Consider the following 27494-nt stretch of genomic DNA (forward strand, 5'->3'; position numbering starts at 1 on the left):
GCACCCTGCTGTGTCCTCACACTCTCCGGATCTCCATCTCAGTATGTGTAACAGAGTCCAGGCATGGTCTATACATTATATCACACACAGGTCATACTAGCTGTATCCTGCTGTGTCCTCACACTCTCCATATCTCCATCTCAGTATATGTAACAGAGTGCAGGCATGGTCTATACATTATATCACACACTGGACATACTAGCTGTATCCTGCTGTGTCCTCACACTCTCCATATCTCCATCTCAGTATGTGTAACAGAGTGCAGGCATGGTCTATACATTATATCACACACAGGACATACTAGCTGCACCCTGCTGTGTCCTCACACTCTCCATATCTCCATCTCAGTATGTGTAACAGAGTGCAGGCATGGTCTATACATTATATCACACACAGGACATACTAGCTGCACCCTGCTGTGTCCTCACACTCTCCGGATCTCCATCTCAGTATGTGTAACAGAGTGCAGGCATGGTCTATACATTATATCACACACAGGTCATACTAGCTGTATCCTGCTGTGTCCTCACACTCTCCGGATCTCCATCTCAGTATGTGTAACAGAGTGCAGGCATGGTCTATACATTATATCACACACAGGTCATACTAGCTGTATCCTGCTGTGTCCTCACACTCTCCATATCTCCATCTCAGTATGTGTAACAGAGTGCAGGCATGGTCTATACATTATATCACACACAGGACATACTAACTGCACCCTGCTGTGTCCTCACACTCTCCGGTTCTCCATCTCAGTATGTGTAAAAGAGTGCAGGCACGGTCTATACATCACACACAGGTCATACTAGCTGTATCCTGCTGTGTCCTCACACTCTCCATATCTCCATCTCAGTATGTGTAACAGAGTGCAGGCATGGTCTATACATTATATCACACACAGGTCATACTAGCTGCACCCTGCTGTGTCCTCACACTCTCCGGATCTCCATCTCAGTATGTGTAACAGAGTCCAGGCATGGTCTATACATTATATCACACACAGGTCATACTAACTGCACCCTGCTGTGTCCTCACACTCTCCGGATCTCCATCTCAGTATGTGTAACAGAGTGCAGGCATGGTCTATACATTATATCACACACAGTTCATACTAGCTGCACCCTTCTGTGTCCTCACACTCTCCGGATCTCCATCTCAGTATGTGTAACAGAGGGCAGGCATCATCTATATATTATATCACACACAGGTCATACTATCAGCACCCTGCTTTGTCCTCACACTCTTCGTATCTCCTTCTCAGTATGTGTAACAGAGTGCAGGCATGGTCTATATATTATATCACACACAGGTCATACTATCTGTATCCTCCTGTGTACTCACACTCACCGGATCTCCATCTCAGTATGTGTAACAGAGTGCAGGCATGGCCTATACATTATATCACACACAGGTCATACTAGCTGCACCCTGCTGTGATCTATATCTCAGTAAGTGAGATACACCAGAGAGTGTGGGGAGGAGACTGGTCAGATCTTTGGGCTGGTAACACACAGTGACATGATGTGAGGGGGAGAGCAGGAGTATAATAGGGGCTGATGGCTCCTGATGTATGAGATACACCAGAGAGAGTGGGGAGGAGACTGGTCAGATCTCTGGGCTGGTAAAACACAGTGACATGATGTGAGGGGGAGAGCAGGAGTATAATAGGGGCTGATGGCTCCCAACTCCCCAACTGGACAGATACATTTTTCTCATTAGTTTGTACTGACAGTGGAAGGTGTATGATAAGAGATTGTTGAAGTGACTTAGAAAGGAGAATATGTGATTTTTTTCTGTAATGTGTTTATTACTCACCTGTGCTGATATCTGTACGGATTTCCTCCTCCTTACACTGCTGATCACACCTCACATACGTCTCTTCTTCTCCCTCTATATATTCTGCCTTCATATCAGTCACATACGTCTCTTCTTCTCCCTCTATATCTTCTACCTTCATATCAGCCACATACGCCTCTTCTTCTCCCTCTGTATCTTCTGCTTTCATATCAGTCACATGCGTCTCCTCTTCTCCCTCTATATCTTCTGCCTTTATATCAGTCACATACGTCTCTTCTTCTCCCTCTGTATCTTCTGCTTTCATATTAGTCACATATGTCTCTTCTTCTCCCTCTATATCTTCTGCCTTCATATCAGTCACATACGTCTCTTCTTTTCCCTCTGTATCTTCTGCCTTATCAGTCACATACATCTCTTCTTCTCCCTCTGTATCTTCTGCTTTCATATTAGTCACATACGTCTCTTTTTCTCCCTCTATATCTTCTGCCTTCATATCAGTCACATACATCTCTTCTTCTCCCTCTGTATCTTCTGCTTTCATATCAGTCACATACGTCTGTTCTTCTTCCTCTATATCTTCTGCCTTTATATCAGTTGCATACATCTCTTCTTCTCCCTCTATATCTTCTGCCTTCATATCTGTCACATATGTCTCTTCTGCTCCCTCTATATTTTCAACCTTCATATCAGTCACATACGTCTCTTCTTCTCCCTCTATATCTTCTACCTTATTAGTCTGAGCTGTACCCTAAACAGAAATTGTGTTCTTGTAAAAATGTTTGATTTCATTGATTGAGAATAAACAGTACAATATCAGTGGATAAAACACACACAGCATCTCTACACATCATATAGTGACTGTCACTTTGGTATACTGGTGAGACCCTAAATCCCACCTACCTGATGCTCCTGTGGGACCCTGTGATTCTCCTCTATACAATCCAGTGAATAAAGAGGATGGGGACATCTCTCTGGGGTATTTCTGTTACTGGGTCCATCTGTAGGAGACACACAGTGACTGAGTATGTTGGATCTATGTGATTATCAGATGATGTGTGTATATAGGAGGGCCCCCATAGCTGCTCTCCCCTCTATATTAAATGTCAGTCTTCTCTTACCCAGTGATGTGAAAGGCTGGTGATTCTCCATCATCATATTCTTGTACAGACCCTTGTGTTCCTCTATATCCTCCCCCTCCTGTATGGAGACATAGACAGTGACATACTGACACCTTATAGGAACCTGACACACACAATGATACAGTCATCACCCAGACACATCCCCTGGTGTTACTGTATAATGTCCCATTCCCAGCAGTCACCTCTCCAGTCACCACCCAGACACATCCCCTGGTGGTACTGTATAATGTCCCATTCCCAGCAGTCACCTCTCCAGTCATCACCCAGACACATCCACTGGTGTTACTGTATAATGTCCCATTTCCAGCTGTCACCTGCCCAGTCAGCAGCTGAATGATCGCATTGGTGAGTTCCAGGATCTTCTGGTCATTGTCTCTCTCATGTATCAGTGAGTGAGGTGGAGGCACCGTGATGGGGCTCTGGGTCCTGCTCAGTCCTCCTGACACACAGGGATGGCTGCTGTTTGTCTCACACTCACCGGATGTCTTCTTCACTACTGTGTAATCCTGTGTATTGGGGGAGACTCAAAATATCACTGAATACAGATCCCCTCATCTCCCCAGTTATGTCAGCACACAGCAGAGGGTGTAACAGCTGTAGAGGTGGCAGTAACACAGGGGATGGGGAAGGGAACAGAAGAGGATAATAACAGAAATAGGAGAGCAGGCAGCCCAGAAGACAAAGGGTTAAGCAATTCAGAATTCCATCAGTCACTCTGCACAAATGACAAAATCACAAATTACAGCACCTCAGATGTAGGTGTCATGTGTGACCAGTGATCACGCTGACCGCAAAAAATTTGTGGGTACCAGGGTCCCCTCACTTTAAGAAATTGGGGTCCTACTCCATGGTTTCTGGGTCCCATCACATATTATGGGGATGAGGGCAGACAACAGATGGGACAGCTCTGGGAGTTAGGGGGAGGGATAGGGTTAGCTACTAGGGCAGTAATGGGGGCAAGCAGGGGGTTAACGGCAGGCACTACTGGGGGTAGGGAGGAGGTAAGGATAGATAACAGCTGGGGCAGTACTGGGGGTAAGGGGGGCTTAAGGGCAGGCAATACTGGGGTTAGGATGAGGAGTAAGTATAGATAGCAGCTGGGGCAGTACTGGGGGTAAGGGGGTGTTAAAGGCAGGCAGTACTATGGTTAGGGTGAGGTATAAGGGTAGGATAAGGGTAGATAGCAGCTGGGGCAGTAGCAGTACTGGTGGCAAGGATGGGGTTAGCAGCAGGCAGTGCAGGGAGTAGGGAGGAGTTAAGGATAGATAACAGCTGGGGGTAATGGGGGAATAAGGGTAGGCAGTACTGGGGTTAGGGTGAGGTGTAAGGATAGATAGCAGCTGGGGTAATGGAGGTTAAACGCTGGGGGTAATGGGGTTAGGGCGAGCGGTAAGGGTAGATAGCAGCTAGGGCAGTACTGGGGGCAAGGAGGGGGTTAGCAACAGGCAGTGCAGGGAGTAGGGAGGAGGTAAAGATAGATAACAGCTGGGGCAGTACTGGGGGTAATGGGGGGATAAGGGCAGGCAGTACTGGGGTTAGGGTGAGGGGTAAGGATAGATAGCAGCTGGGGCAGTAGTGGAAGGCAAGAAGGGGGTTAACTGCTTACTTTTGAGTTTTGTCCATGGACTGTGGGGAGAGGCCGAAATGCTGATAAGTCTGTAGCCTGGGAGTCTTCGCATAATGGCAGGAGGGGCGCAATGCCGGCAGCCAGGCCCAGACAGAGGAACTTGAAGCTGCAGGGCAGATGGAGGCAGAGTGGGCTGGGCAGTGGCGCACTGACAATGTCACCTGCCCTGGACCCTCGTACTGTTGTTGACAGTTGAGGTTCAGCACAAGTCAAGGTCTCAGTGGTGGCTGTCCTGTGTGACCAGAAAATTCTGAGCCAACTATGATGCAGCCGCAGATGAAATAGGCAGTGCCCTCAGGGAGCCGGCTTACTGGAGAGGCGCAGCAGTACCAACAATCCCAAGGACCAGCCTGCAATAATATCCTAGCGGCTTCCAGGGTGGGCAGACTGGAGGCAGAGTAGGCTGGCCAGTGGCACACTGACAGTGTCACCTGCCCTAGACCCCAGCACTGTTGCCGGCGGCTGGGGGGTTATCACAAATCATGTGCCCAGGTGTAGGCACACTGGAACAGCCCTCGAACCGGCCCTGCATGACAAGACACTGCAGGGCCGATTACAATACAGCCATGGCCCGCGGGTCATACAGGCAATCCCCCCCAGTTAGCTTACCAGGGAGGAGGCAGCAGTCCCTGCAGTCACAAGCGGGAGCCCGCGATAACATCATAGCAACTGCCGGGGGAAGGGTAGGAGGCAGAGGGAGGTTGTCTGCAGGGTTCGGGCGGCAATTGGACAAGAAAACTGTGCCACCTGTGATTGGTTGGGAAGACTTTGAGGGCTGTTATTGCCATTGGCTGTTGCGGTGAGCACAGACCAGTGACTGACAGCACGTCCTGCGGGACCCACTCATTTTTAGAAACTGAGTCCCACAGTGCCTGTAGCGCGTAAAAACGTGATATAGTGCGTATTTTGCGATCCCTGGTGACCAGCCTGCCGGCCGTGTGTGTGCAGCGTAAGATGGGGTGAGACATGTCCTGGGGGATAATCAGTGACACTCTGCGGACTGTCACAGCCACTGGCTGTCTGAGAGTCTCTATTGCTCAGGATAACAAGACGCCCTGACAGACAGTCTCAGCTGAGGGAGTGCAGCCCTTTGTTACATGGCCTGTCTGTGTCCTTCTCACACATCCTTCCCCAGCTCCTGTTATGTATCATCTGGTATATACGAGGGTGGTTCAATAAATAAAGTAACCAGACCTCTCATTGCGTAAATGTATTCACCTTGTACATATACGTATAATAAATAGTATGGCCTTGGTACAGATTGTTTATCCACAGTTGGCTGTGAATCGCCTTCCACCCAGGTACTTCTTCCATGGTCCAAAGAGATGGAAATGACTTAGTGCCAGGTCAGGGCAGTAGGGAGGATGGTCCAGAACCTCCCAATGGTAGCGCTGTAACAACACACGTGTGTGGTTGGCTAAGTGGATGTTCTTGGCTTCTCATCTTGAATGTATGTCCTGCCATTATCACCAAACCCAAACCTGTTACCATGACATTGTCACCGTACACCCCAATAAGCTGGTGATGAATTACAGCTGCTGATGTGCCCTTTATACACAGAAATCTGATCACACTATGCACCTTAATGTGTGACCATGTTACCACCAGCCCCGCCATCTTACAATCCAGGCTGCTCCTCCTGTATAATGATAACATGACACCACATGCTGCTCCTCTTGTATAATAATAATAACAGGATACCACAGTCTGCTCCTCCTGTATAATGATAATAACACAACACCACAGGCTGCTCCTCTTTTATAATAATAATAACAGGACACCACAGGCTGCTCCTCCTGTATAATGATAATAACATGACACCAGAGGCTGCTCCTCCTGTATAATAATAATAACAGGACACCACAGGCTGCTCCTCCCGCATAATAATAGTAATAACAGGAAACCACAGGCTGCTCCTCCTGTATAATGATAATAACATGACACCACAGGCTGCTCCTCCTGTAAAATAATAATAACAGGACACCACAGGCTGCTCCTCCTTTATAATGATAATAACACGACACCACAGGCTGCTCCTCCTGTATAATAATAATAACACGACACCACAGGCTGCTCCTCTTGTATAATGATAATAACATGACACCACAGGCTGCTCCTCCTGTATAATAATAACAGGACACCACAGGCTGCTCCTCTTGTATAATGATAATAACACGACACCACAGGCTGTTCCTCTTGTATAATGATAATAACAAGACACCACAGGCTGCTCCTCCTGTATGAAAATAATAATAACAGGACACCACAGGCTGCTCCTCCTGTATAATAATAACAGGACACCACAGGCTGATCCTCCTGTATAATGATAATAACATGACACCACATGCTGCTCCTCTTGTATAATAATAACAGGACACCAAAGGCTGCTCCTCCTGTATAATGATAATAACATGACACCACAGGCTGCTCCTCTTGTATAATAATAATAACAGGACACCACAGGCTGCTCCTCCTGTATAATGATAATAACATGACACCAGAGGCTGCTCCTCCTGTATAATAATAATAACAGGACACCACAGGCTGCTCCTCCTGTATAATAATAACAACAGGATACCACAGGCTGCTCCTCCTGTATAATGATAATAACATGACACCACAGGCTGCTCCTCCTGTAAAATAATAATAACAGGACACCACAGGCTGCTCCTCCTTTATAATGATAATAACACGACACCACAGGCTGCTCCTACTGTATAATAATAATAACACGACACCACAGGCTGCTCCTCTTGTATAATGATAACATGACACCACAGGCTGCTCCTCCTGTATAATAATAACAGGACACCACAGGCTGCTCCTCTTGTATAATGATAATAACACAACACCACAGGCTGTTCCTCCTGTATGAAAATAATAATAACAGGACACCACAGGCTGCTCCTCCTGTATAATAATAACAGGACACCACAGGCTGCTCCTCCTGTATAATGATAATAACATGACACCACATGCTGCTCCTCCTGTATAATAATAATAACAGGACACCAAAGGCTGCTCCTCCTGTATAATGATAATAACATGACACCACAGGCAGCTCCTCTTGTATAATAATAACAGGACACCACAGTCTGCTCCTCCTGTATAATGATAATAACAACACCACAGGCTGCTCCTCTTTTATAATAATAATAACAGGACACCACAGGCTGCTCCTCCTGTATAATGATAATAACATGACACCAGAGGCTGCTCCTCCTGTATAATAATAATAACAGGACACCACAGGCTGCTCCTCCCGCATAATAATAGTAATAACAGGATACCACAGGCTGCTCCTCCTGTATAATGATAATAACATGACACCACAGGCTGCTCCTCCTGTAAAATAATAATAACAGGACACCACAGGCTGCTCCTCCTTTATAATGATAATAACACGACACCACAGGCTGCTCCTCCTGTATAATAATAATAACACGACACCACAGGCTGCTCCTCTTGTATAATGATAATAACATGACACCACAGGCTGCTCCTCCTGTATAATAATAACAGGACACCACAAGGTGCTCCTCTTGTATAATGATAATAACAGGACACCACAGGCTGTTCCTCTTGTATAATGATAATAACAAGACACCACAGGCTGCTCCTCCTGTATGAAATTAATAATAACAGGACACCACAGGCTGCTCCTCCTGTATAATAATAACAGGACACCACAGGCTGCTCCTCCTCTATAATGATAATAACAAGACACCACATGCTGCTCCTCCTGTATAATAATAATAACAACAGGACACCAAATGCTGCTCCTCCTGCATAATGATAATAACATGACACCACAGGCTGCTCCTCTTGTATAATAATAACAGTACACCATAGTCTGCTCCTCCTGTATAATGATAATAACACGACACCACAGGCTGCTCCTCTTTTATAATAATAATAATAACAGGACACCACAGGTTGCTCCTCCTGTATAATGATAATAACATGACACCAGAGGCTGCTCCTCCTGTATAATAATAATAACAGGACACCACAGGCTGCTCCTCCTTTATAATGATAATAACATGACACCACAGGCTGCTCCTCCTGTATTATAATAATAATAATAATAATAATAACAGGACACCACAGGCTGCTCCTCCTGTATAATAATACTAACAGGACACCAGAGGCTGCTCCCCCTGTATAATAATAACAGGACACCACAGACTGCTCCCCCTGTATAATAATAATAATAACAACAGGACACCACAGGCTGCTCCTCCTGTATAATAATAACAGGACACCACAGGCTGCTCCTCCTGTATAATAATAACAGGACACCACAAGGTGCTCCTCTTGTATAATGATAATAACAGGACACCACAGGCTGTTCCTCTTGTATAATGATAATAACAAGACACCACAGGCTGTTCCTCCTGTATGAAAATAATAATAACAGGACACCACAGGCTGCTCCTCCTGTATAATAATAACAGGACACCACAGGCTGCTCCTCCTGTATAATGATAATAACATGACACCACATGCTGCTCCTCCTGTATAATAATAATAACAGGACACCAAAGGCTGCTCCTCCTGTATAATGATAATAACATGACACCACAGGCAGCTCCTCTTGTATAATAATAACAGGACACCACAGTCTGCTCCTCCTGTATAATGATAATAACAACACCACAGGCTGCTCCTCTTTTATAATAATAATAACAGGACACCACAGGCTGCTCCTCCTGTATAATGATAATAACATGACACCAGAGGCTGCTCCTCCTGTATAATAATAATAACAGGACACCACAGGCTGCTCCTCCCGCATAATAATAGTAATAACAGGATACCACAGGCTGCTCCTCCTGTATAATGATAATAACATGACACCACAGGCTGCTCCTCCTGTAAAATAATAATAACAGGACACCACAGGCTGCTCCTCCTTTATAATGATAATAACACGACACCACAGGCTGCTCCTCCTGTATAATAATAATAACACGACACCACAGGCTGCTCCTCTTGTATAATGATAATAACATGACACCACAGGCTGCTCCTCCTGTATAATAATAACAGGACACCACAAGGTGCTCCTCTTGTATAATGATAATAACAGGACACCACAGGCTGTTCCTCTTGTATAATGATAATAACAAGACACCACAGGCTGCTCCTCCTGTATGAAATTAATAATAACAGGACACCACAGGCTGCTCCTCCTGTATAATAATAACAGGACACCACAGGCTGCTCCTCCTCTATAATGATAATAACAAGACACCACATGCTGCTCCTCCTGTATAATAATAATAACAGGACACCAAATGCTGCTCCTCCTGCATAATGATAATAACATGACACCACAGGCTGCTCCTCTTGTATAATAATAACAGGACACCATAGTCTGCTCCTCCTGTATAATGATAATAACACGACACCACAGGCTGCTCCTCTTTTATAATAATAATAATAACAGGACACCACAGGTTGCTCCTCCTGTATAATGATAATAACATGACACCAGAGGCTGCTCCTCCTGTATAATAATAATAACAGGACACCACAGGCTGCTCCTCCTTTATAATGATAATAACATGACACCACAGGCTGCTCCTCCTGTATTATAATAATAATAATAATAATAATAATAACAGGACACCACAGGCTGCTCCTCCTGTATAATAATACTAACAGGACACCAGAGGCTGCTCCCCCTGTATAATAATAACAGGACACCACAGACTGCTCCCCCTGTATAATAATAATAATAACAACAGGACACCACAGGCTGCTCCTCCTGTATAATAATAACAGGACACCACAGGCTGCTCCACCTGTATAATAATAACAGGACACCACAGACTGCTACCCCTTTATAATAATAATAACAGGACACCACATGCTGCTCCTCCTGTATAATAATAATAACAGGACACCAAAGGCTGCTCCTCCTGTATAATGAAAATAACATGACACCACAGGCTGCTCCTCTTGTATAATAATAATAACAGGACACCACAGTCTGCTCCTCCTGTATAATGATAATAACAACATCACAGGCTGCTCCTTTTTTATAATAATAATAACAGGACACCACAGGCTGCTCCTCCTGTATAATGATAACATGACACCACAGGCTGCTCCTCCTGTATTATAATAATAATAATAATAACAGGACACCACAGGCTGCTCCTCCTGTATAATAATACTAACAGGACACCAGAGGCTGCTCCCCCTGTATAATAATAACAGGACACCACAGACTGCTCCCCCTGTATAATAATAATAATAACAACAGGACACCACAGGCTGCTCCTCCTGTATAATAATAACAGGACACCACAGGCTGCTCCACCTGTATAATAATAACAGGACACCACAGACTGCTACCCCTTTATAATAATAAAAACAGGACACCACATGCTGCTCCTCCTGTATAATAATAATAATAATAATAACAGGACACCAAATGCTGCTCCTCCTGTATAATGATAATAACATGACACCACAGGCTGCTCCTCTTGTATAATAATAACAGGACACCATAGTCTGCTCCTCCTGTATAATGATAATAACATGACACCAGAGGCTGCTCCTCCTGTATAATAATAATAACAGGACACCACAGGCTGCTCCTCCTTTATAATGATAATAACATGACACCACAGGCTGCTCCTCCTGTATTATAATAATAATAATAATAATAACAGGACACCACAGGCTGCTCCTCCTGTATAATAATAACAGGACACCACAGACTGCTACCCCTTTATAATAATAATAACAGGACACCACAGTCTGCTCCCCCTGTATAATAATAATAATAATAATAAATACCATTACCTGCTCCCAGCCGCTCTCTGCCTCTTCCTGTAATAGAAAAAACGCCCCCAATACATAACCACGCCCCTCTATATCTCCCGTGTAGCTATGGCTACTACCTGCCCCGCCCCTCATATCATAGTCACCGCCCTCCTCTCATTCCCCTCAGTGCGGTGATTGGCAGCAGCGAGTATCCAATCAGGCGCCACATAGTAGGAGAGACGTCCTGTAACTAGCAACCAGCTTCATCACTAGAGTAACAACATTATAGTCTAATGGTGTCCTCATGTACGGTGACCGGCGGCCATATTCTTATAATCTTCCAGTCACAGAGCAGAGGGGGCGGGGCCACAGGTGATTTAGCTGCCATTTTGTCATAGACATTCCTGACACAGCCGGAGCCAGGTAACGTGTCCTGTATATATTATATTATTATTATATAGGGGGAGGGGACCGTACAGTGATATATGAGGGGGAATAACACAGCTCCCAGCACACACTGATATGTGATATTATTATTATATAGGGGTAGGGGACTGTACAGTGATATATGAGGGGGAATAACACAGCTCCCAGCACACACTGATATGTGGTATTATTATTATATAGGGGAGAGAGGACCGTACAGTGATATATGAGGGGGAATAACACAGCTCCCAGCACACACTGATATGTGGTATTATTATTATATAGGGGAGAGAGGACTGTACAGTGATATATTAGGGGGAATAACACAGCTCCCAGCACACACTGATATGTGGTATTATTATATAGGGGAGAGTGGACTGTACAGTGATATATGAGGGGGAATAACAGCTCCCAGCACACACTGATATGTGTATTATTATTATTATATAGGGGAGAGGGGACCGTACAGTGATATATTAGGGGGAATAACACAGCTCCCAGCACACACTGATATGTGATATTATTATTAAATAGGGGTAGAGGACCGTACAGTGATATATGAGGGGGAATAACACAGCTCCCAGTACACACTGATATGTGGTGTTATTATTATATAGGGAGAGGGGACCGTACAGTGATATATGAGGGGGAATAACACAGCTCCCAGCACACACTGATATGTGGTATTATTATATAGGGAGAGGGGATCGTACAGTGATATATGAGGGGGAATAACACAGCTCCCAGCACACACTGATATGTGGTATTATTATTATATAGGGGAGAGGGGACTGTACAGTGATATATGAGGGGGAATAACACAGCTCCCAGCACACACTGATATGTGGTATTATTATTATATAGGGGAGAGGGGACTGTACAGTGATCTATGAGGGGGAATAACACAGCTTCCAGCACACACTGATATGTGGTATTATTATTATATAGGGGAGAGGGGACTGTACAGTGATATATGAGGGGGAATAACACAGCTCCCAGCACACACTGATATGTGGTATTATTATTATATAGGGGAGAGGGGACCGTACAGTGATATATGAGGGGGAATAACACAGCTCCCAGCACACACTGATATGTGGTATTATTATATAGGGGAGAGGGGACTGTACAGTGATATATGAGGGGGAATAACACAGCTCCCAGCACACACTGATATGTGGTATTATTATATAGGGGAGAGGCGCATATATATATACCTATACTATCCTATTACCATCTCACCTGGCTTTTCTCAAATCCACAGTGGAGAGTGCATCTCCCTTCATTTATGTAGCGTTCCCGCTAGGCTGTTTTAGCGGGGCGCGGCGCCCTGCCCTCCTCCCGGAGGGCATAAAGCACCCTGCCCTCCAGGAGGAGGGCAAAAAGCACCCTGCCCTCACAGCCTGCGGGTGCCGTTCTCACCCGCGGGACGCAGTGTCCTGCGGGTGGAGAAAAATGCGGTGTCCCGGTCACCACCGGAGAATAGACGCCGGGCGCATGCGCCCGGCATCTATTCTCCCTTTCTGCAGCGCTTGGGGGCTGCCCGGCGTGTCCGTAAGCGCCGGGCACGCCCCCAAGTATGACGAAAAGGGGGCGCGTATTATAGACACGCCCCCTTTTCATGACCAAGCCCCCTTTTCGGGCGCATAAGGTTGCCCTCTCTAGCTCCGGCGCCCTGCCTGCCGCCGGAGCTAGAGTGAACACTATTATGTATACATGTATTGTATGTCTTTTTGTTTGTTGAATTATTTTCAGTTGCTAATTTTTATATTGTGTTTAATAAAAATTGATTTTTAATTGCTAATCTCTATACCTATTGTGTGCCCCCACCAAGAGTCCTTTTTCTCTTTTTTTGGCTCATATGTTTAGATATTGACTCTGGGGAGCACCATAGACTTTCCTAGTGACAGGTCTTGACTGTGGTCTTATGATCCATATTAGGAACATTGACACGTGTGGTATTTATCAAGTCTATCTTAGGTATATTTAAGAGATATTAATTCAAATAATCCAGCAGTATTTTTTCAGTGCGGTTCCAGTATATAACTCTTTGCACGTATTAAAATAATATATAATAATATTTTATTTAAAAAAAAATGTAGACTCCCATTGGGGATATCACTACTTCACCCCCATGGGCATTACTCCCCCACTTGCAGAGCGTATTGGAGCGTGTGTCAGTGGACTGATGATCAGCCCCCCTGCTGCATCGGCAGTGTTCACAAAATATGCACTATAGCGCGCATTTACCCACTACAGGAAGTTGCGGACCCGATTTTAAAAACTGTGAGGGTCCTGCAGGAGGCGCTGTGTGGGGCTGTGCTCTGTGCAGAAGTCAATCAACGCCGTCGGCGTCTTAACCAATAGCCGTCGGCGTCTCATTAAATAGTCTCCACCATGCGGCGTCTCCTCTCCCAATCTCTGGCTACAGCAGTTAAGTCTGACCTGTCAGTCATACACCAGCCGTCCCACCACGCTCCGACCTGGGACTGCCAAGCCTCGCCCACTGCCCGGGAGCAGCAGCAGCAGTGAGGCAGCGTCTCCACCCTGCATTCCCCCTGTCCCAGGTCAGACTCAGAGTAACGTCTGCACGCGGTCACTCATTGCAGAGCTGGGAGCGGAGCGCAGAGCGGTGATTACAGGGAGCTCAGCTCTCTCTCCCCAATCTCAGCCGGACTCTCCCCTCCTCCTCCTTTCCACCTTACGCGGCTTGCAAAGCCGAGGAAGGTTAGCGTCTGAGCTGGCTCACATCAAGCACACAGAAAGTATCTGGAGACAGTAGTTAGTTTTAATTAGTCTGTCTGAGGCTCCGCCCATTAACCCCCCACTGCCTGGCCACCACCATGTGCTGCCCCCCTGCCCGCCCGGTTAAGTCTCGGGCATAATTTCAATAAGCCTAGCAGTGGAAGGCTTTACAAGCCCTCCCTGCGCTGCAGTGAAGCTCCTCCTCCCGAGCCGCGCATGACGCCACATAGGTGATACAGTCGGAACCGGTCCCACATACACAGGATGTGCAAAATAACACTCCACAGAGGACAGGGCGCTGATCCGCTTCCTCCATGCGGCAGCTGCACCTACTTGCTGGGAGCAGGAGGCTTCTTATTGGCTGAGAAAGTCCTGCTGCGCCTCCCAGCTGATGATCTCATTAGGATGGGCTGGCTGCTTGGAGAAAAACTAGTGCCCACGTTTGTAGTAGCATAGTTGCTGCCCTTGCACACTGGGCTGCAATGGAGGTGAAAAATCACAGGTGAGCCCACTTTGGTGAATACTGTATATTCTCAGAATACTCTTCTGGTACCAAGCTGGTATCTCCCATAAGTCCATGCACGTGTGTACATGCATGACAGCATTTAAGTGAGTTCCTGTGTCAGGGTGCACAAGGTTGTGTAGGCTCCCAGTGTATGTGTGTGCAGGTCTGTGTGCGATGTGGTCTGTGGAGGGTGAATTGTAGTAAGGATATTCCAGATTCCCCTCTTCTCCAAATCCACCGCTCTCCCCTCATTTTCCCATCCTGTCTGAATTCTACACACCCCTCACGGGTTATAGTCATTATCCTAGCTGTTGGGACGCTGGAATCCCAATAGTAAGTATTACGGTTATGGCTTAGGGCCTGATTCAGACCCGCTCGCAAGCGGGCCGATGGTGCCCCAGTGCGCACGTGCGAGCCCCGTAGCGAGTGAGACCTTCACTCGCTCCGGGGCTCGCAGCAAAACGGGGCGTCTGTCGATGTTGATAGACAGCTCGCCCCGTTTTGTAGGCAGGTAGGGGGGTGGCTGAACAAACGGAGGCGTTCCCGAAGGTGGCCCTACTGTGGGCGGCCCTACTGACATCACTCGGCATTGCGAGTGCTGGCACCCTACCTTAGGGTCTCCTCGCAATGCCGATGGTCACGATAAACGCGACCATCACCTGCCCGCTCGCACTACCTGTGGGTGGGCACCCACTGCTTAGCGAGTGGACAGGAAGAAAAAAAAAAAAACACTCCTCGCCCTGATTCAGAGCGTGCGCTCACAAACAGCGAGCGGCTCTGAATCAGGCCCTTAGTTTTAGGCACTAGGGGGAGGGTTAGGCCTGGCAAAACACACATACACCAATCACAGGGCACAAATGGTAGGGGAAAATATGGGGGGCGCCAGTCCCTTCCTTTGCCAGGGGCACTTGGACCCCTAGCTACACCCCTTTGTCCTGCCAGTCTTACTTTGTTCTCATTAAACACATCATCAGCCTGGTGTTTAGGAATCTGCAGGAAGAGTTGTAGTTCTAGCAGCTTGTAGCCTGTGTAATGTTTATGTATAGAGTGCTCCATGAGTAAAATGTTTTTAGAGTGCGGCTTGGTGGTACACTGCTAGAATATGTTGGTGTTTAAAATCATAATAGCTCATAATTTGCCATATAAGTAAACTTTGGCAGAAGTGTGAAAGTAAAATGTAACTACATAGTATAAGCAGTGGTCGCAAAACACGCCCTATATCGCCCTAACTGCTATCTACCCTTACTCCATCCTTGCCCACCAGTACTACACACGCCCTATATCGCCCTAACTGGTATCTACCCTTACTCCATCATTGCCCACCAGTACTACACACGCCCTATATCGCCCTAACTGCTATCTACCCTTACTCCATCCTTGCCCACCAGTACTACACACGCCTTATACTGCCCTAACTGCTATCTACCCTTACTCCATCCTTGCCCACCAGTACTACACAAGCCCTATACTGCCCTAACTGCTATCTACCCTTACTCCATCATTGCCCACCAGTACTACACAAACCCTATATCGCCCTAACTGCTATCTACCCTTACTCCATCCTCGCCCTCCAGTACTACACACGCCCTATATCGCCCTAACTGCTATCTACCCTTACTCCATCCTCGCCCACCAGTACTACACACGCCCTATATCGCCCTAACTGCTATCTACCCTTACTCCATCCTTGCCCACCAGTACTACACAAGCTTCTTTCTACACTTGCCCCCTAGCACTGTCACAACTGCTGTGTGCGCTTACCCCTTCCTACCCGTGGCACTGCCTGCCCTTACTTCGCTCTACCCCCAGCTCTACCCCAACTTTTCCCTGCCTATACCTCCAGCTCTACCCCAACTGCTTTTTGCCCTCAAGCCCCTCTACACCAACTGCAACCTGCCCGCAGCACTGTCCCAACTGTTGCCTGCCCTCACCCCCCATAATATGTGATGGGACCCAGAAACTGTGAAGTAGGACCCCAATTTTTTAAAGTGAGGGGTCCCTGGGACTCACAATTGTTTTCACTCAGCGCGATCACTGTAATACACAGATGGCCCGCTATTTTGAGTGACAGAATGTGCCGTTTGTGGGTGGTGACAGGGGAAGATCCAGGAAAACGGGGGAGTGGTGGTGCGAACTCAGTTGTGTCTGAGCGTCAAAGCGGCTTTTTTTTGGTGTCCATAATTACAAGGCTGCGTCATTGTACACGTCACCTGGCTTGTTTAACACTGAAGCACTCGCAGTGCTTGCGGCGGGGTAGGGTCAACCACAAGTGATGCGAGTGGCTCCGATGACACTAGATGTTACTGATTTTACATATACTTCCTGGAGATGACGTGTGCTACGAAGGAAAAGGGGGCGTTATTAAACTGTCTTGCGATAGCACTGCCGTCACACACTAAGACCTAGTGAGCATACTAATGTCTTACCGTGCGCTCACAGCCTATGCAAATATTAGCAGCTGAGCGGCTGCATGCGAACGCCTCTAGCGAGCGGTCTGAATCAGCTCCCAGCACACACTGATCTGTGGTATTATTATTATATAGGGGAAAGGGGACCGTAGAGTGATATATGAGGGGAAATATTACAGCTCCCAGCACACACTGATCTGTGGTATTATTATTATATAGGGGAAAGGGGACCGTATAGTGATATATGAGGGGGAATATTACAGCTCCCAGCACACACTGTGTGGTATTATTATTATATAGGGGAGAGGGGACCGTATAGTGATATATGAGGGGGAATAGCACAGCTCCCAGCACACACTGATATGTGGTATTATTATTATATAGGGGGAGGGGACTGTACAGTGATATATGAGGGGGAATAACACACCTCCCAGCACACACTGATCTGTGGTATTATTATTATATAGGGGAAAGGGGACCGTATAGTGATATATGAGGGGGAATATTACAGCTCCCAGCACACACTATGTGGTATTATTATTATATAGGGGAGAGGGGACCGTATAGTGATATATGAGGGGGAATAGCACAGCTCCCAGCACACACTGATATGTGGTATTATTATTATATAGGGGGAGGGGACCGTACAGTGATATATGAGGGGGAATAGCACAGCTCCCAGCACACACTGATATGTGGTATTATTATTATATAGGGGGAGGGGACCGTACAGTGATATATGAGGGGGAATAGCACAGCTCCCAGCACACACTGATCTGTAGTATTATTATTATATAGGGGAGAGGGGACTGTACAGTGATATATGAGGGGAAATATTACAGCTTCCAGCACACACTATATGGTATTATTTTTATATAGGGGATGGGGACCGTACAGTGATATATGAGGAGGAATAACACAGCTCCCAGCACACACTGATATGTGGTTTTATTATATAGGGGAGAGGGGACCGTGCAGTGATATATGAGGGGGAATAACACAGCTCCCAGCATACACTGATATATGGTATTATTATTATATAGGGGAAAGGGGACTGTAGAGTGATATATGAGGGGAAATATTACAGCTTCCAGCACACACTATGTGGTATTATTCTTATATAGGGGGAGGGGACCGTACAGTGATATATGAGGAGGAATAACACAGCTCCCAGCACACACTGATATGTGGTATTATTATATAGAGATGGGACTGTACAGTGATATATGAGGGGGAATAACACAGCTCCAAGCACACACTATGTGGTATTATTATTATATAGGGGAGAGGGGACTGTACAGTGATATAAGAGGGGGAATAACAAAGCTCCCAGCACACACTGATATGTGGTATTATTATTATTATATAGGGGAGAGGGGACTGTACAGTGATATATGAGGGGGAATAACACAGCTCCCAGCACACACTGATATGTGGTATTATTATTATATAGGGGGAGAGGGGACTGTACAGTGATATATGAGGGGGAATAACACAGCTCCCAGCACACACTATGTGGTATTATTATTATATAGGGAACAGGGGAGCGTACAGTGATATATGAGGGAGAATAACAGCTTCCAGCACTCACTGATATGTGGTATTATTAGTGTTCATTCTAGGTTCGGCAAGGGGTATGGCACTTGAGCGCTCGCCTGCAAAGGGGGCATGATTCGCCCCCTGTTCATCACTCTTGGGGACCCAGTTAGGCTACCCCCAAGCTCTCCCTTCTCTGTGAATATTCACCAGTGGTGAGCACTGCACCGCAATTTTTCCCACCCGAGGGGCACTGCAGTCCGCAGGTGGGGTCACCACCCGGCATGTTGTTTTAGCGGTTTGCCAACAGGGCGCCGCCACAGAGGCAGGGTGCATTCTGCCCTTTGAAATCGGGGAGTGGCCTGTACAGCTGTTACACCCTTTGTTGTGTGCTCTGTATTCCTACGTTACTTTCCCTCTCCCCATATCTGCACCCCTTCTGCTTTCCTGTGTACTCTCCCCTCACACCCCTGTTATCTGTATGACCTCAGTATAGTCACAGATTCTCTCAGTTTCTGGAATAAATTTAAAACAAAAGTAAAAAATCCCAACATCCCTAATTCATGTGTTTGTAACAGATTCACGTGGAGCAAATTGCACCAAATCTGTGTCTGGGAGGAATAAGACCCCCGGCCAGGAGAGGAGCATTGGTGTAACCTTATACAGTACAGCGTTGTGTGACGGCCTCTGAGGAGCCTTATAGGACTGGGTCACAGGAACCTCTGACAGACACTGACCAGGGCTCTATGGCTGGGGGGAAAGGGGAGACTTACTGGTCACTCAGTGTTCGATGTCTTACTGTGTTACATGTGTTCTCTGTGATATTTATTATACTTATTTTATATATTCCTAGACAGTCCTGCTGTGAGGAACCAGAGTCTTTATTACTCTTTATTACACATTCTATATTCTCTCTGATTCACTGAGGATGGACAAGGACGAGAGTCACAGGACTGAGAGGATCTTACATCTCACCCTGGAGATCATCTACCTGCTTACTGGGGAGGTGAGAGGGCCTGGGGGTGTCACAGTGACATCACTTATATCTATAGTAATAATACAGGGACATGACTGGGGAGGTGAGAGGATCTGGGAGTGTCACGGTGACATCACTTATATCTATAGTAATAATACAGGGACATGACTGTGGAGGTGAGGGGATCTGGGAGTGTCACGGTGACATCACTTATATCTATAGTAATAATACAGGGACATGACTGGGGAGGTGAGGGGATCTGGGGTTGTCACGGTGACATCACTTATATCTATAGTAATAATACAGAGACATGACTGGGGAGGTGAGAGGATCTGGGAGTGTCACAGTGACATCAGTTACATCTATAGTAATAATACAGGGACATGACTGGGGAGGTGAGGGGATCTGATAGTGTCACAGTGATATCACTTATATCTATAGTAATAATACAGTGACATGACTGGGGAGGTGAGAGGATCTGGGAGTGTCACAGTGACATCACTTATATCTATATTATTAAGCAAGCAGCAGGGAGCTGGTCTCAGATATTAGTATCAGTCCCACAGTCCTCACTGGAGTTGGGAATTATATGGCCGCAGTATGTTGTTTTCTTTCTGTCACTGACACAAATATGTTGGAGCTGCATGAGATACTATATACTCTATATTTTCTTGTATATAGGAGATTGTTATACTTGCTTTAGTGAAATAGTCTTCTTGTATATTATGCAGAGTGATCATCTAAATAACCAGCCCCATTTAGGTGGAGTTTAATTGACCTCCTCATTGATGTCTCCCCCAATACACAGGATTACACAGTAGTGAAGAAGACATCCGGTGAGCATGAGACTCCCAGCAGCCATCCCCGTGTGTCAGGAGGACTGAGCAGGGCCCAGAGCCCCATCATGGTGCCTCCACCTCACTCACTGATACATGAGAGACACAATGACCAGAAGATGCTGGAACTCATCAACAATAACATTCAGCTGCTGACTGGAGAGGTGACTGCTGGGAATGGGACATTATACAGTAATACCAGGGGATGTGTCTGGGTGATGACTGGAGAGGTGACTGCTGGGAATGGGACATTATACAGTAACACCAGGGGATGTGTCTGGGTGATGACCGGAGAGGTGACTGCTGGGAATGGGACATTATACAGTAACACAAGGGGATGTGTCTGGGTGATGACCGGAGAGGTGACTGCTGGGAATGGGACAGTATACAGTAACACCAGGGGATGTGTCTAGGTGATGACCGGAGAGGTGACTGCTGGGAATGGGACAGTATACAGTAACACCAGGGGTTGTGTCTGGGTGATGACCGGAGAGGTGACTGCTGGGAATGGGACATTATACAGTAACACCAGGGGATGTGTCTGGGTGATGACCGGAGAGGTAACTGCTGGGAATGGGACATTATACAGTAACACCAGGGGATGTGTCTGGGTGATGACTGGAGAGGTGATTGCTGGGAATGGGACATTATACAGTAACACCAGTGGGTGTGTCTGGGTGGTGACTGCTGGGAATGGGACATTGTACAGTAACACCAGGGGATGTGTCTGGGTCATGACTGGAGAAGTGACTGCTGGGAATGGAACATTGTACAGTAACACTATGGGATGTGTCTGGGTGATGACTGGAGAGGTGACTGCTGGGAATGGGACATTATACAGTAACACCAGGGGATGTGTCTGGGTAATGACTGGAGAGGTGACTGCTGGGAATGGGACATTATACAGTAACACCAGGGGATGTGTCTGGGTGATGACTGGAAAGGTGACTGCTGGGAATGGGACATTATACAGTAACACCAGGGGATGTGTCTGGGTGATGACTGTATCGTTGTGTGTGTCACGTTCCTATAAGGTGTCAGGATGTCACTGTATGTCTCCATGCAGGAGGTGGAGTATATAGAGGAACACAGGGGTCTGTACAAGGACATGATGATAGAGAATCACCGGCCCCTCACATCACTGGGTAAGAGGAGACTGTCATTTATTGTACTGGGGAGAGCAGGTGTGAGGGCCCCTATATACACTCATCATCTGATAATCACATATATACAATGTACTCAAGGCCTGATTCAGCTTTGGGAACAGAGTGAGAATTAGCATGTAACTGACAATCTTGGTGAAACCATGCCGCACTGCAGGTGCGGCAGATGTATAATGAGCAGAGAGCTTTAGAGTTGGGAGGGAGGTGTCCAAACTGACATCTAAATTGCAGTGTAAAAATAAAGCTGTGCAGTATGTGTGGGCTACTTGCAAAAGCAGCTAGTATTTACCCTACATGAAAAATAATGTATGTATTTGCACCCCTTGCATTGCAACATGGTTTGTCCCTGGCTCACAGTTACGTGTTCTCACTTTATTCCCAAAGCTGAATCAGGCCCTCAGTCACTGTGTGTTTCCTATAGATGGACCCAGTAACAGAAATATCCCAGAGAGATGTCCCCATCCGCTTTATTCACAGGATTGTACAGAGGAGAATCATAGGATCCCACAGGAGTATCAGGTAGGTGGGATTTAGGGTCTCACCAATATACCAAAGTGTCTTTATATGAGCTGTAGGAAGCTGTGTGTGTCTTATTAACCAGAATTCTTCATTTTAATGAAATCTGACATTTCTAAAACTGTTATTTTATTGTTTTGTGGGATACTTAGGGTGAAAGTCTGGCTAATATAAAGGCAGAAGATATAGAGGGAGAAGAAGAGACGTATGTGACTGATATAAAGGCAGAAGATATAGAGGGAGAAGAAGAGATGTATGTGACTGATGTAAAGGCAGAAGATATAGAGGGAGGAGAAGAAACGTATGTGACTGATATGAAGGCAGAAGATACAGAGGGAGAAGAAGAGACGTATGTGACTGATATGAAGGCAGAAGATACAGAGGGAGAAGAAACGTATGTGACTGATATGAAGGCAGAAGATATAGAGGGAGAAGAAGAGACGTATGTGACTGATATGAAGGCAGAAGATATAGAAGGAGAAGAGACGTATGTGATTGATATGAAGTCAGAAGATATAGAGGGAGAAGAAGAGACGTATGTGACTGATATGAAGTCAGAAGATATAGAGGGAGAAGAAGAGACGTATGTGACTGATATGAAGGCAGAAGATATAGAGGGAGAGGAAGAGACGTATGTGACTGATATGAAGGCAGAACATATAGCGGGAGAAGAAGAAACGTATGTGACTGATATGAAGGCAGAATATATAGAAAGAGAAGAAGAGACGTATGTGACTGATATGAAGGGAGAAGATATAGAGGGAGAACAAGAGATGTATGTGACTGATATGAAGGCAGAAGATATAGAGGGAAAAGAGACGTATGTGATGGGTGATCAGCAGTGTAAGGAGGAGGAAATCCCTACAGATATCAGCACAGGTGAGTAATAAACACTTACTCAGAAAAGAGTCATATATGCTTCTTGCTCAATCACTACAACAGTACATACTAATGAGGGAAATGTATCTGTCCAGTGGCGGAGTCAGAAGCCACCCATACCTATTATACTCCTGCTCTCCCCCTTACATCATGTCACTGTGTGTTACCAGCCCAGAGATCTGACCAGTCTCCTCCCCACACTCTCTATACAATGTGCTGGTTTAAGGTACCTGGGTATTGAAACTTAGCTTATTATGTACCCATATGTAATATTACAATTCATGGATCGCACAGACAGGACATCAGGGAACTATATCTTTATCTTTATTGTGTGTTATGGTAGTAATACAATACAGCACATCACACTAAGTGGTACCTAAAGCAGTCGCCATGTTAATCTCCAGTCCCCTAGATCAGATGTTACCCACACAATGTACCTGGGAATGGGAAGCGGCACACACCCCAAGTACTGACGGATGTCAGTCACTGCAATCACCTCCTGTATGCCCATCCAGAGACACAACTCTCAGGTGCAATGTTCTGCAGAAGTGTGAGGGAATCCCTAGTCCAGCAGCCTATCACCACCAAGTCCGGGACTTCTTCCCACTCTACCATCTTGTAATACTGTCCTGCTGGCAGGAGACAAAGCTCCGTTCTCCAGTATCTCCTTGTAGAAGCCTAAACTCCACACCCCAGAGGACGTTACACAGTACTGAGCCCCAACCCCCTCCTGTCCTGTCCTTGTAATACAGCTCAGTGCCCACAATGTAGGTGTACACCCCTGTGCAGGTAACTCATTAGTGTGTCCCCTGGTATTGGGTATCCCTGCAGGGGGGCATGGTGTGATGTACACTCCCCCTGATTACTAGTTACCCCCTGTGGTGTGAGTGCCTTAGTGTCTGAGAGTTACCGGGATAGAACAATGGGACTCAGAGGATTGGTAATGAGGGGGACCTATGAAAATGAAGGGCCCCCCTCTAGTTATATCCTCGTAGCCATGTGTAACATCCCGCACCCTCCAGCTGTTCTGTCCTTCCTGCCTCAGAGACAGACAGAGGACACTGCCACAGATAGACTTCCTCTAATACCTTTCATATGTCACCTGGTAATGTTACATATACACAACATGACAGCCTAACTGTACACATTACTACTATACACCCCCTTATGTGCTGTATATACCCCTCACCTACAGTATATGCTGCACATTACTACTATACACCCCTTATGTGCTGTCTATACCCCTCACCTACAGTATATGCTGCACATTACTACTATACATCCCCTTATGTGCTGTCTATACCCCTCACCCACAGTATATGCTGCACATTACTACTATACACCCCTTATGTGCTGTCTATACCCCTCACCCACAGTATATGCTGCACATTACTACTATACACCCCCTTATGTGTTGTCAATACCCCTCACCCACAGTATATGCTGCACAGTACTACTATACACCCCCTTATGTGCTGTCTATACCCCTCACCTACAGTATATGCTGCACATTACTACTATACACCCCCTTATGTGCTGTCTATACCCCTCACCCACAGTATATGCTGCACATTACTACTATACATCCCCTTATGTGCTGTCTATACCCCTCACCCACAGTATATGCTGCACATTACTACTATACACCCCTGTATGTGCTGTCTGTACCCCTCACCCACAGTATATGCTGCACAGTACTACTATACACCCCCTTATGTGCTGTCTATACCCCTCACCCACAGTATATGCTACACATTACTACTATACACCCCTTATGTGCTGTCTATACCCCTCACCCACAGTATATGCTGCACATTACTACTATACACCCCTTATGTGCTGTCTATACCCCTCACCCACAGTATATGCTGCACATTACTACTATACACCCCCTTATGTACTGTCTATACCCCTCACCCACAGTATATGCTGCACATTACTACTATACACCCCTTATGTGCTGTCTATACCCCTCACCCACAGTATATGCTGCACATTACTACTATACACCCCCTTATGTGCTGCCTATACCCCTCACCCACAGTATATGCTGCACATTACTACTATACACCCCCTTATGTGCTGTATATACCCCTCACCCACAGTATATGCTGCACATTACTACTATACACCCCTTATGTGCTGTCTATACCCCTCACCCACAGTATATGCTGCACATTATTACTATACACCCCCTTATGTGCTGTCTATACCCCTCACCCACATTATATGCTGCACATTACTACTATACACGCCCTTATGTGCTGTCTATACCCCTCACCCACAGTATATGCTGTACATTACTACTAACCCACAGTATATGCTTCACATTACTACTATACACCCCTTATGTGCTGTCTATACCCCTCACCCACAGTATATGCTGCACATTACTACTATACACCCCTTATGTGCTGTCTATACCCTTCACCCACAGTATATGCTGCACATTACTACTATACACCCCCTTATGTGCTGTCTATACCCCTCACCCACAGTATATGGTGCATATTACTACTATACACCCCCTTATGTGCTGTCTATACCCCTCACCCACAGTATATGCTGCACATTACTACTATACACCCCCTTATGTGCTGCCTATACCCCTCACCCACAGTATATGCTGCACATTACTACTATACACCCCCTTATGTGCTGTCTATACCCCTCACCCACAGTGTATGCTGCACATTACTACTATACACCCCCTTATGTGCTGTCTATACCCCTCACCTACAGTATATGCTGCACATTACTACTATACACCCCCTTATGTGCTGTCTATACCTCTCACCCACAGTATATGCTGCACATTACTACTATTCACCCCCTTATGTGCTGTCTATACCTCTCACCCACAGTATATGCTGCACATTACTACTATACATCCCCTTATGTGCTGTCTATACCCCTCACCCACAGTATATGCTGCACATTACTACTATACACCCCTTATGTGCTGTCTATACCTCTCACCCACAGTATATGCTGCACATTACTACTATACACCCCCTTATTTGCTGTCTATACCCCCCACCCACAGTATATTGCTGCACAAACCTACAGTCCATGAAATACCCAATGCCAACTGATGAGGGCTGTCAGAGCTGGGTGATGTGGTTCTCATTATATTTTAAGACCAGGGTCATCTTTGTTATTTTGTAAATGTATCAATTACTTGTAATCTGGCAAAAAGAAACAAAACCACTAAACATTGAGAACTTAGTAATAGTAGGAATTTTATACATATATTTTATTTCCTACAGATGGACGCACAATCAAGACCTCGGAGGGAGATTTAATTTTGAGTCCATATTTTAAAATAGAAGATAACATCAGACAGTTTTCTCCAGGAGACATCTCCTTTACTATAAATTTGCACCCAGTACGTCACAGTGCAAATATATCATCTGGTTTCTCTAATCATAATGAATGTTCCCGTGATACCTCTAATATTGCTACACGCAGTACAGCTCACAGTGGTGATAAAAGCTCTCTGTTCTGACTGTGGGAAATGTTTCACAAATAAATCACATCTTGTTATACATCAGAGACGTCACACAGGTGAGAGGCCATTTTCATGTCCTGAGTGTGGGAAATGTTTTACACTGAAATCATATCTTGTTATACATCAGAGAAGTCACACAGGTGAGAAACCATTGCCATGCTCTGAGTGTGGGAAATGTTTTACACAGAAATCAAATCTTGTTACACATCAAATAATACCTAAAAAACATGAACTGATAGACCTAAAACAATCCTTTAAATAATTCCAACACGTCAAATATTTTGGCAAATCTTTTGCATTTTGAGTGCCAGCAATAGTAGAATGGACAATACACAGCGCCATCAGTAGACTAAACATTGGTACATTTTCCAACAATCTAACTTTAAAAAGGGAATTATGTATTACACAGTCATGGAGACCAGAATGGAACAGACATCTGATGTTATACGTATGTGATGTAATGAGTTGCTGTAATTTTCATTACCTGTGTGTGATGGGGATCAGTGAAGCATAGATTATAGTAGCACACTGCCTGTTATATACTCACACACACAGTGCTATGTATGTCCTTTCATCACTCTGCATTTCATTCCACTGACCAATTGGCTCAGATGTAGGCCTGTGTCTTATCAGCCAGACTATATCTTACC

The 27494-nt window shown here is 45.9% G+C and overlaps 2 protein-coding genes across 2 annotated transcripts in view; one reads left to right on the plus strand and one right to left on the minus strand.

Annotated features, from left to right (window-relative positions):
• The window catches only part of LOC148439496 (uncharacterized), a 60166-nt gene that overhangs the window by 7468 nt on the left and 25204 nt on the right, over positions 1-27494 (minus strand). Inside the window, exons 7-8 of the mRNA XM_088464675.1 lie at positions 15968-16044; positions 1816-2104 (exon numbers count right to left, since the gene is read on the minus strand). Coding sequence (XP_088320801.1) covers positions 1816-2104; positions 15968-16044 — 366 coding nt within the window. The remainder of the gene's footprint in view (positions 1-1815; positions 2105-15967; positions 16045-27494) is intronic.
• Positions 22943-26920, plus strand: LOC148439497 (uncharacterized). Its single transcript, XM_088464673.1, has 2 exons — positions 22943-23333; positions 26603-26920. The coding sequence occupies exons 1-2, from the start codon at positions 22955-22957 to the stop codon at positions 26839-26841; spliced, it is 618 nt and encodes a 205-aa protein (XP_088320799.1). The 5' UTR covers positions 22943-22954; the 3' UTR covers positions 26842-26920.

The sequence above is a fragment of the Taudactylus pleione genome, unplaced genomic scaffold (genome assembly GCF_031769625.1).
Source record: "Taudactylus pleione unplaced genomic scaffold, aTauple2 ptg001746l, whole genome shotgun sequence".
NCBI lineage: Eukaryota > Metazoa > Chordata > Amphibia > Anura > Myobatrachidae > Taudactylus > Taudactylus pleione.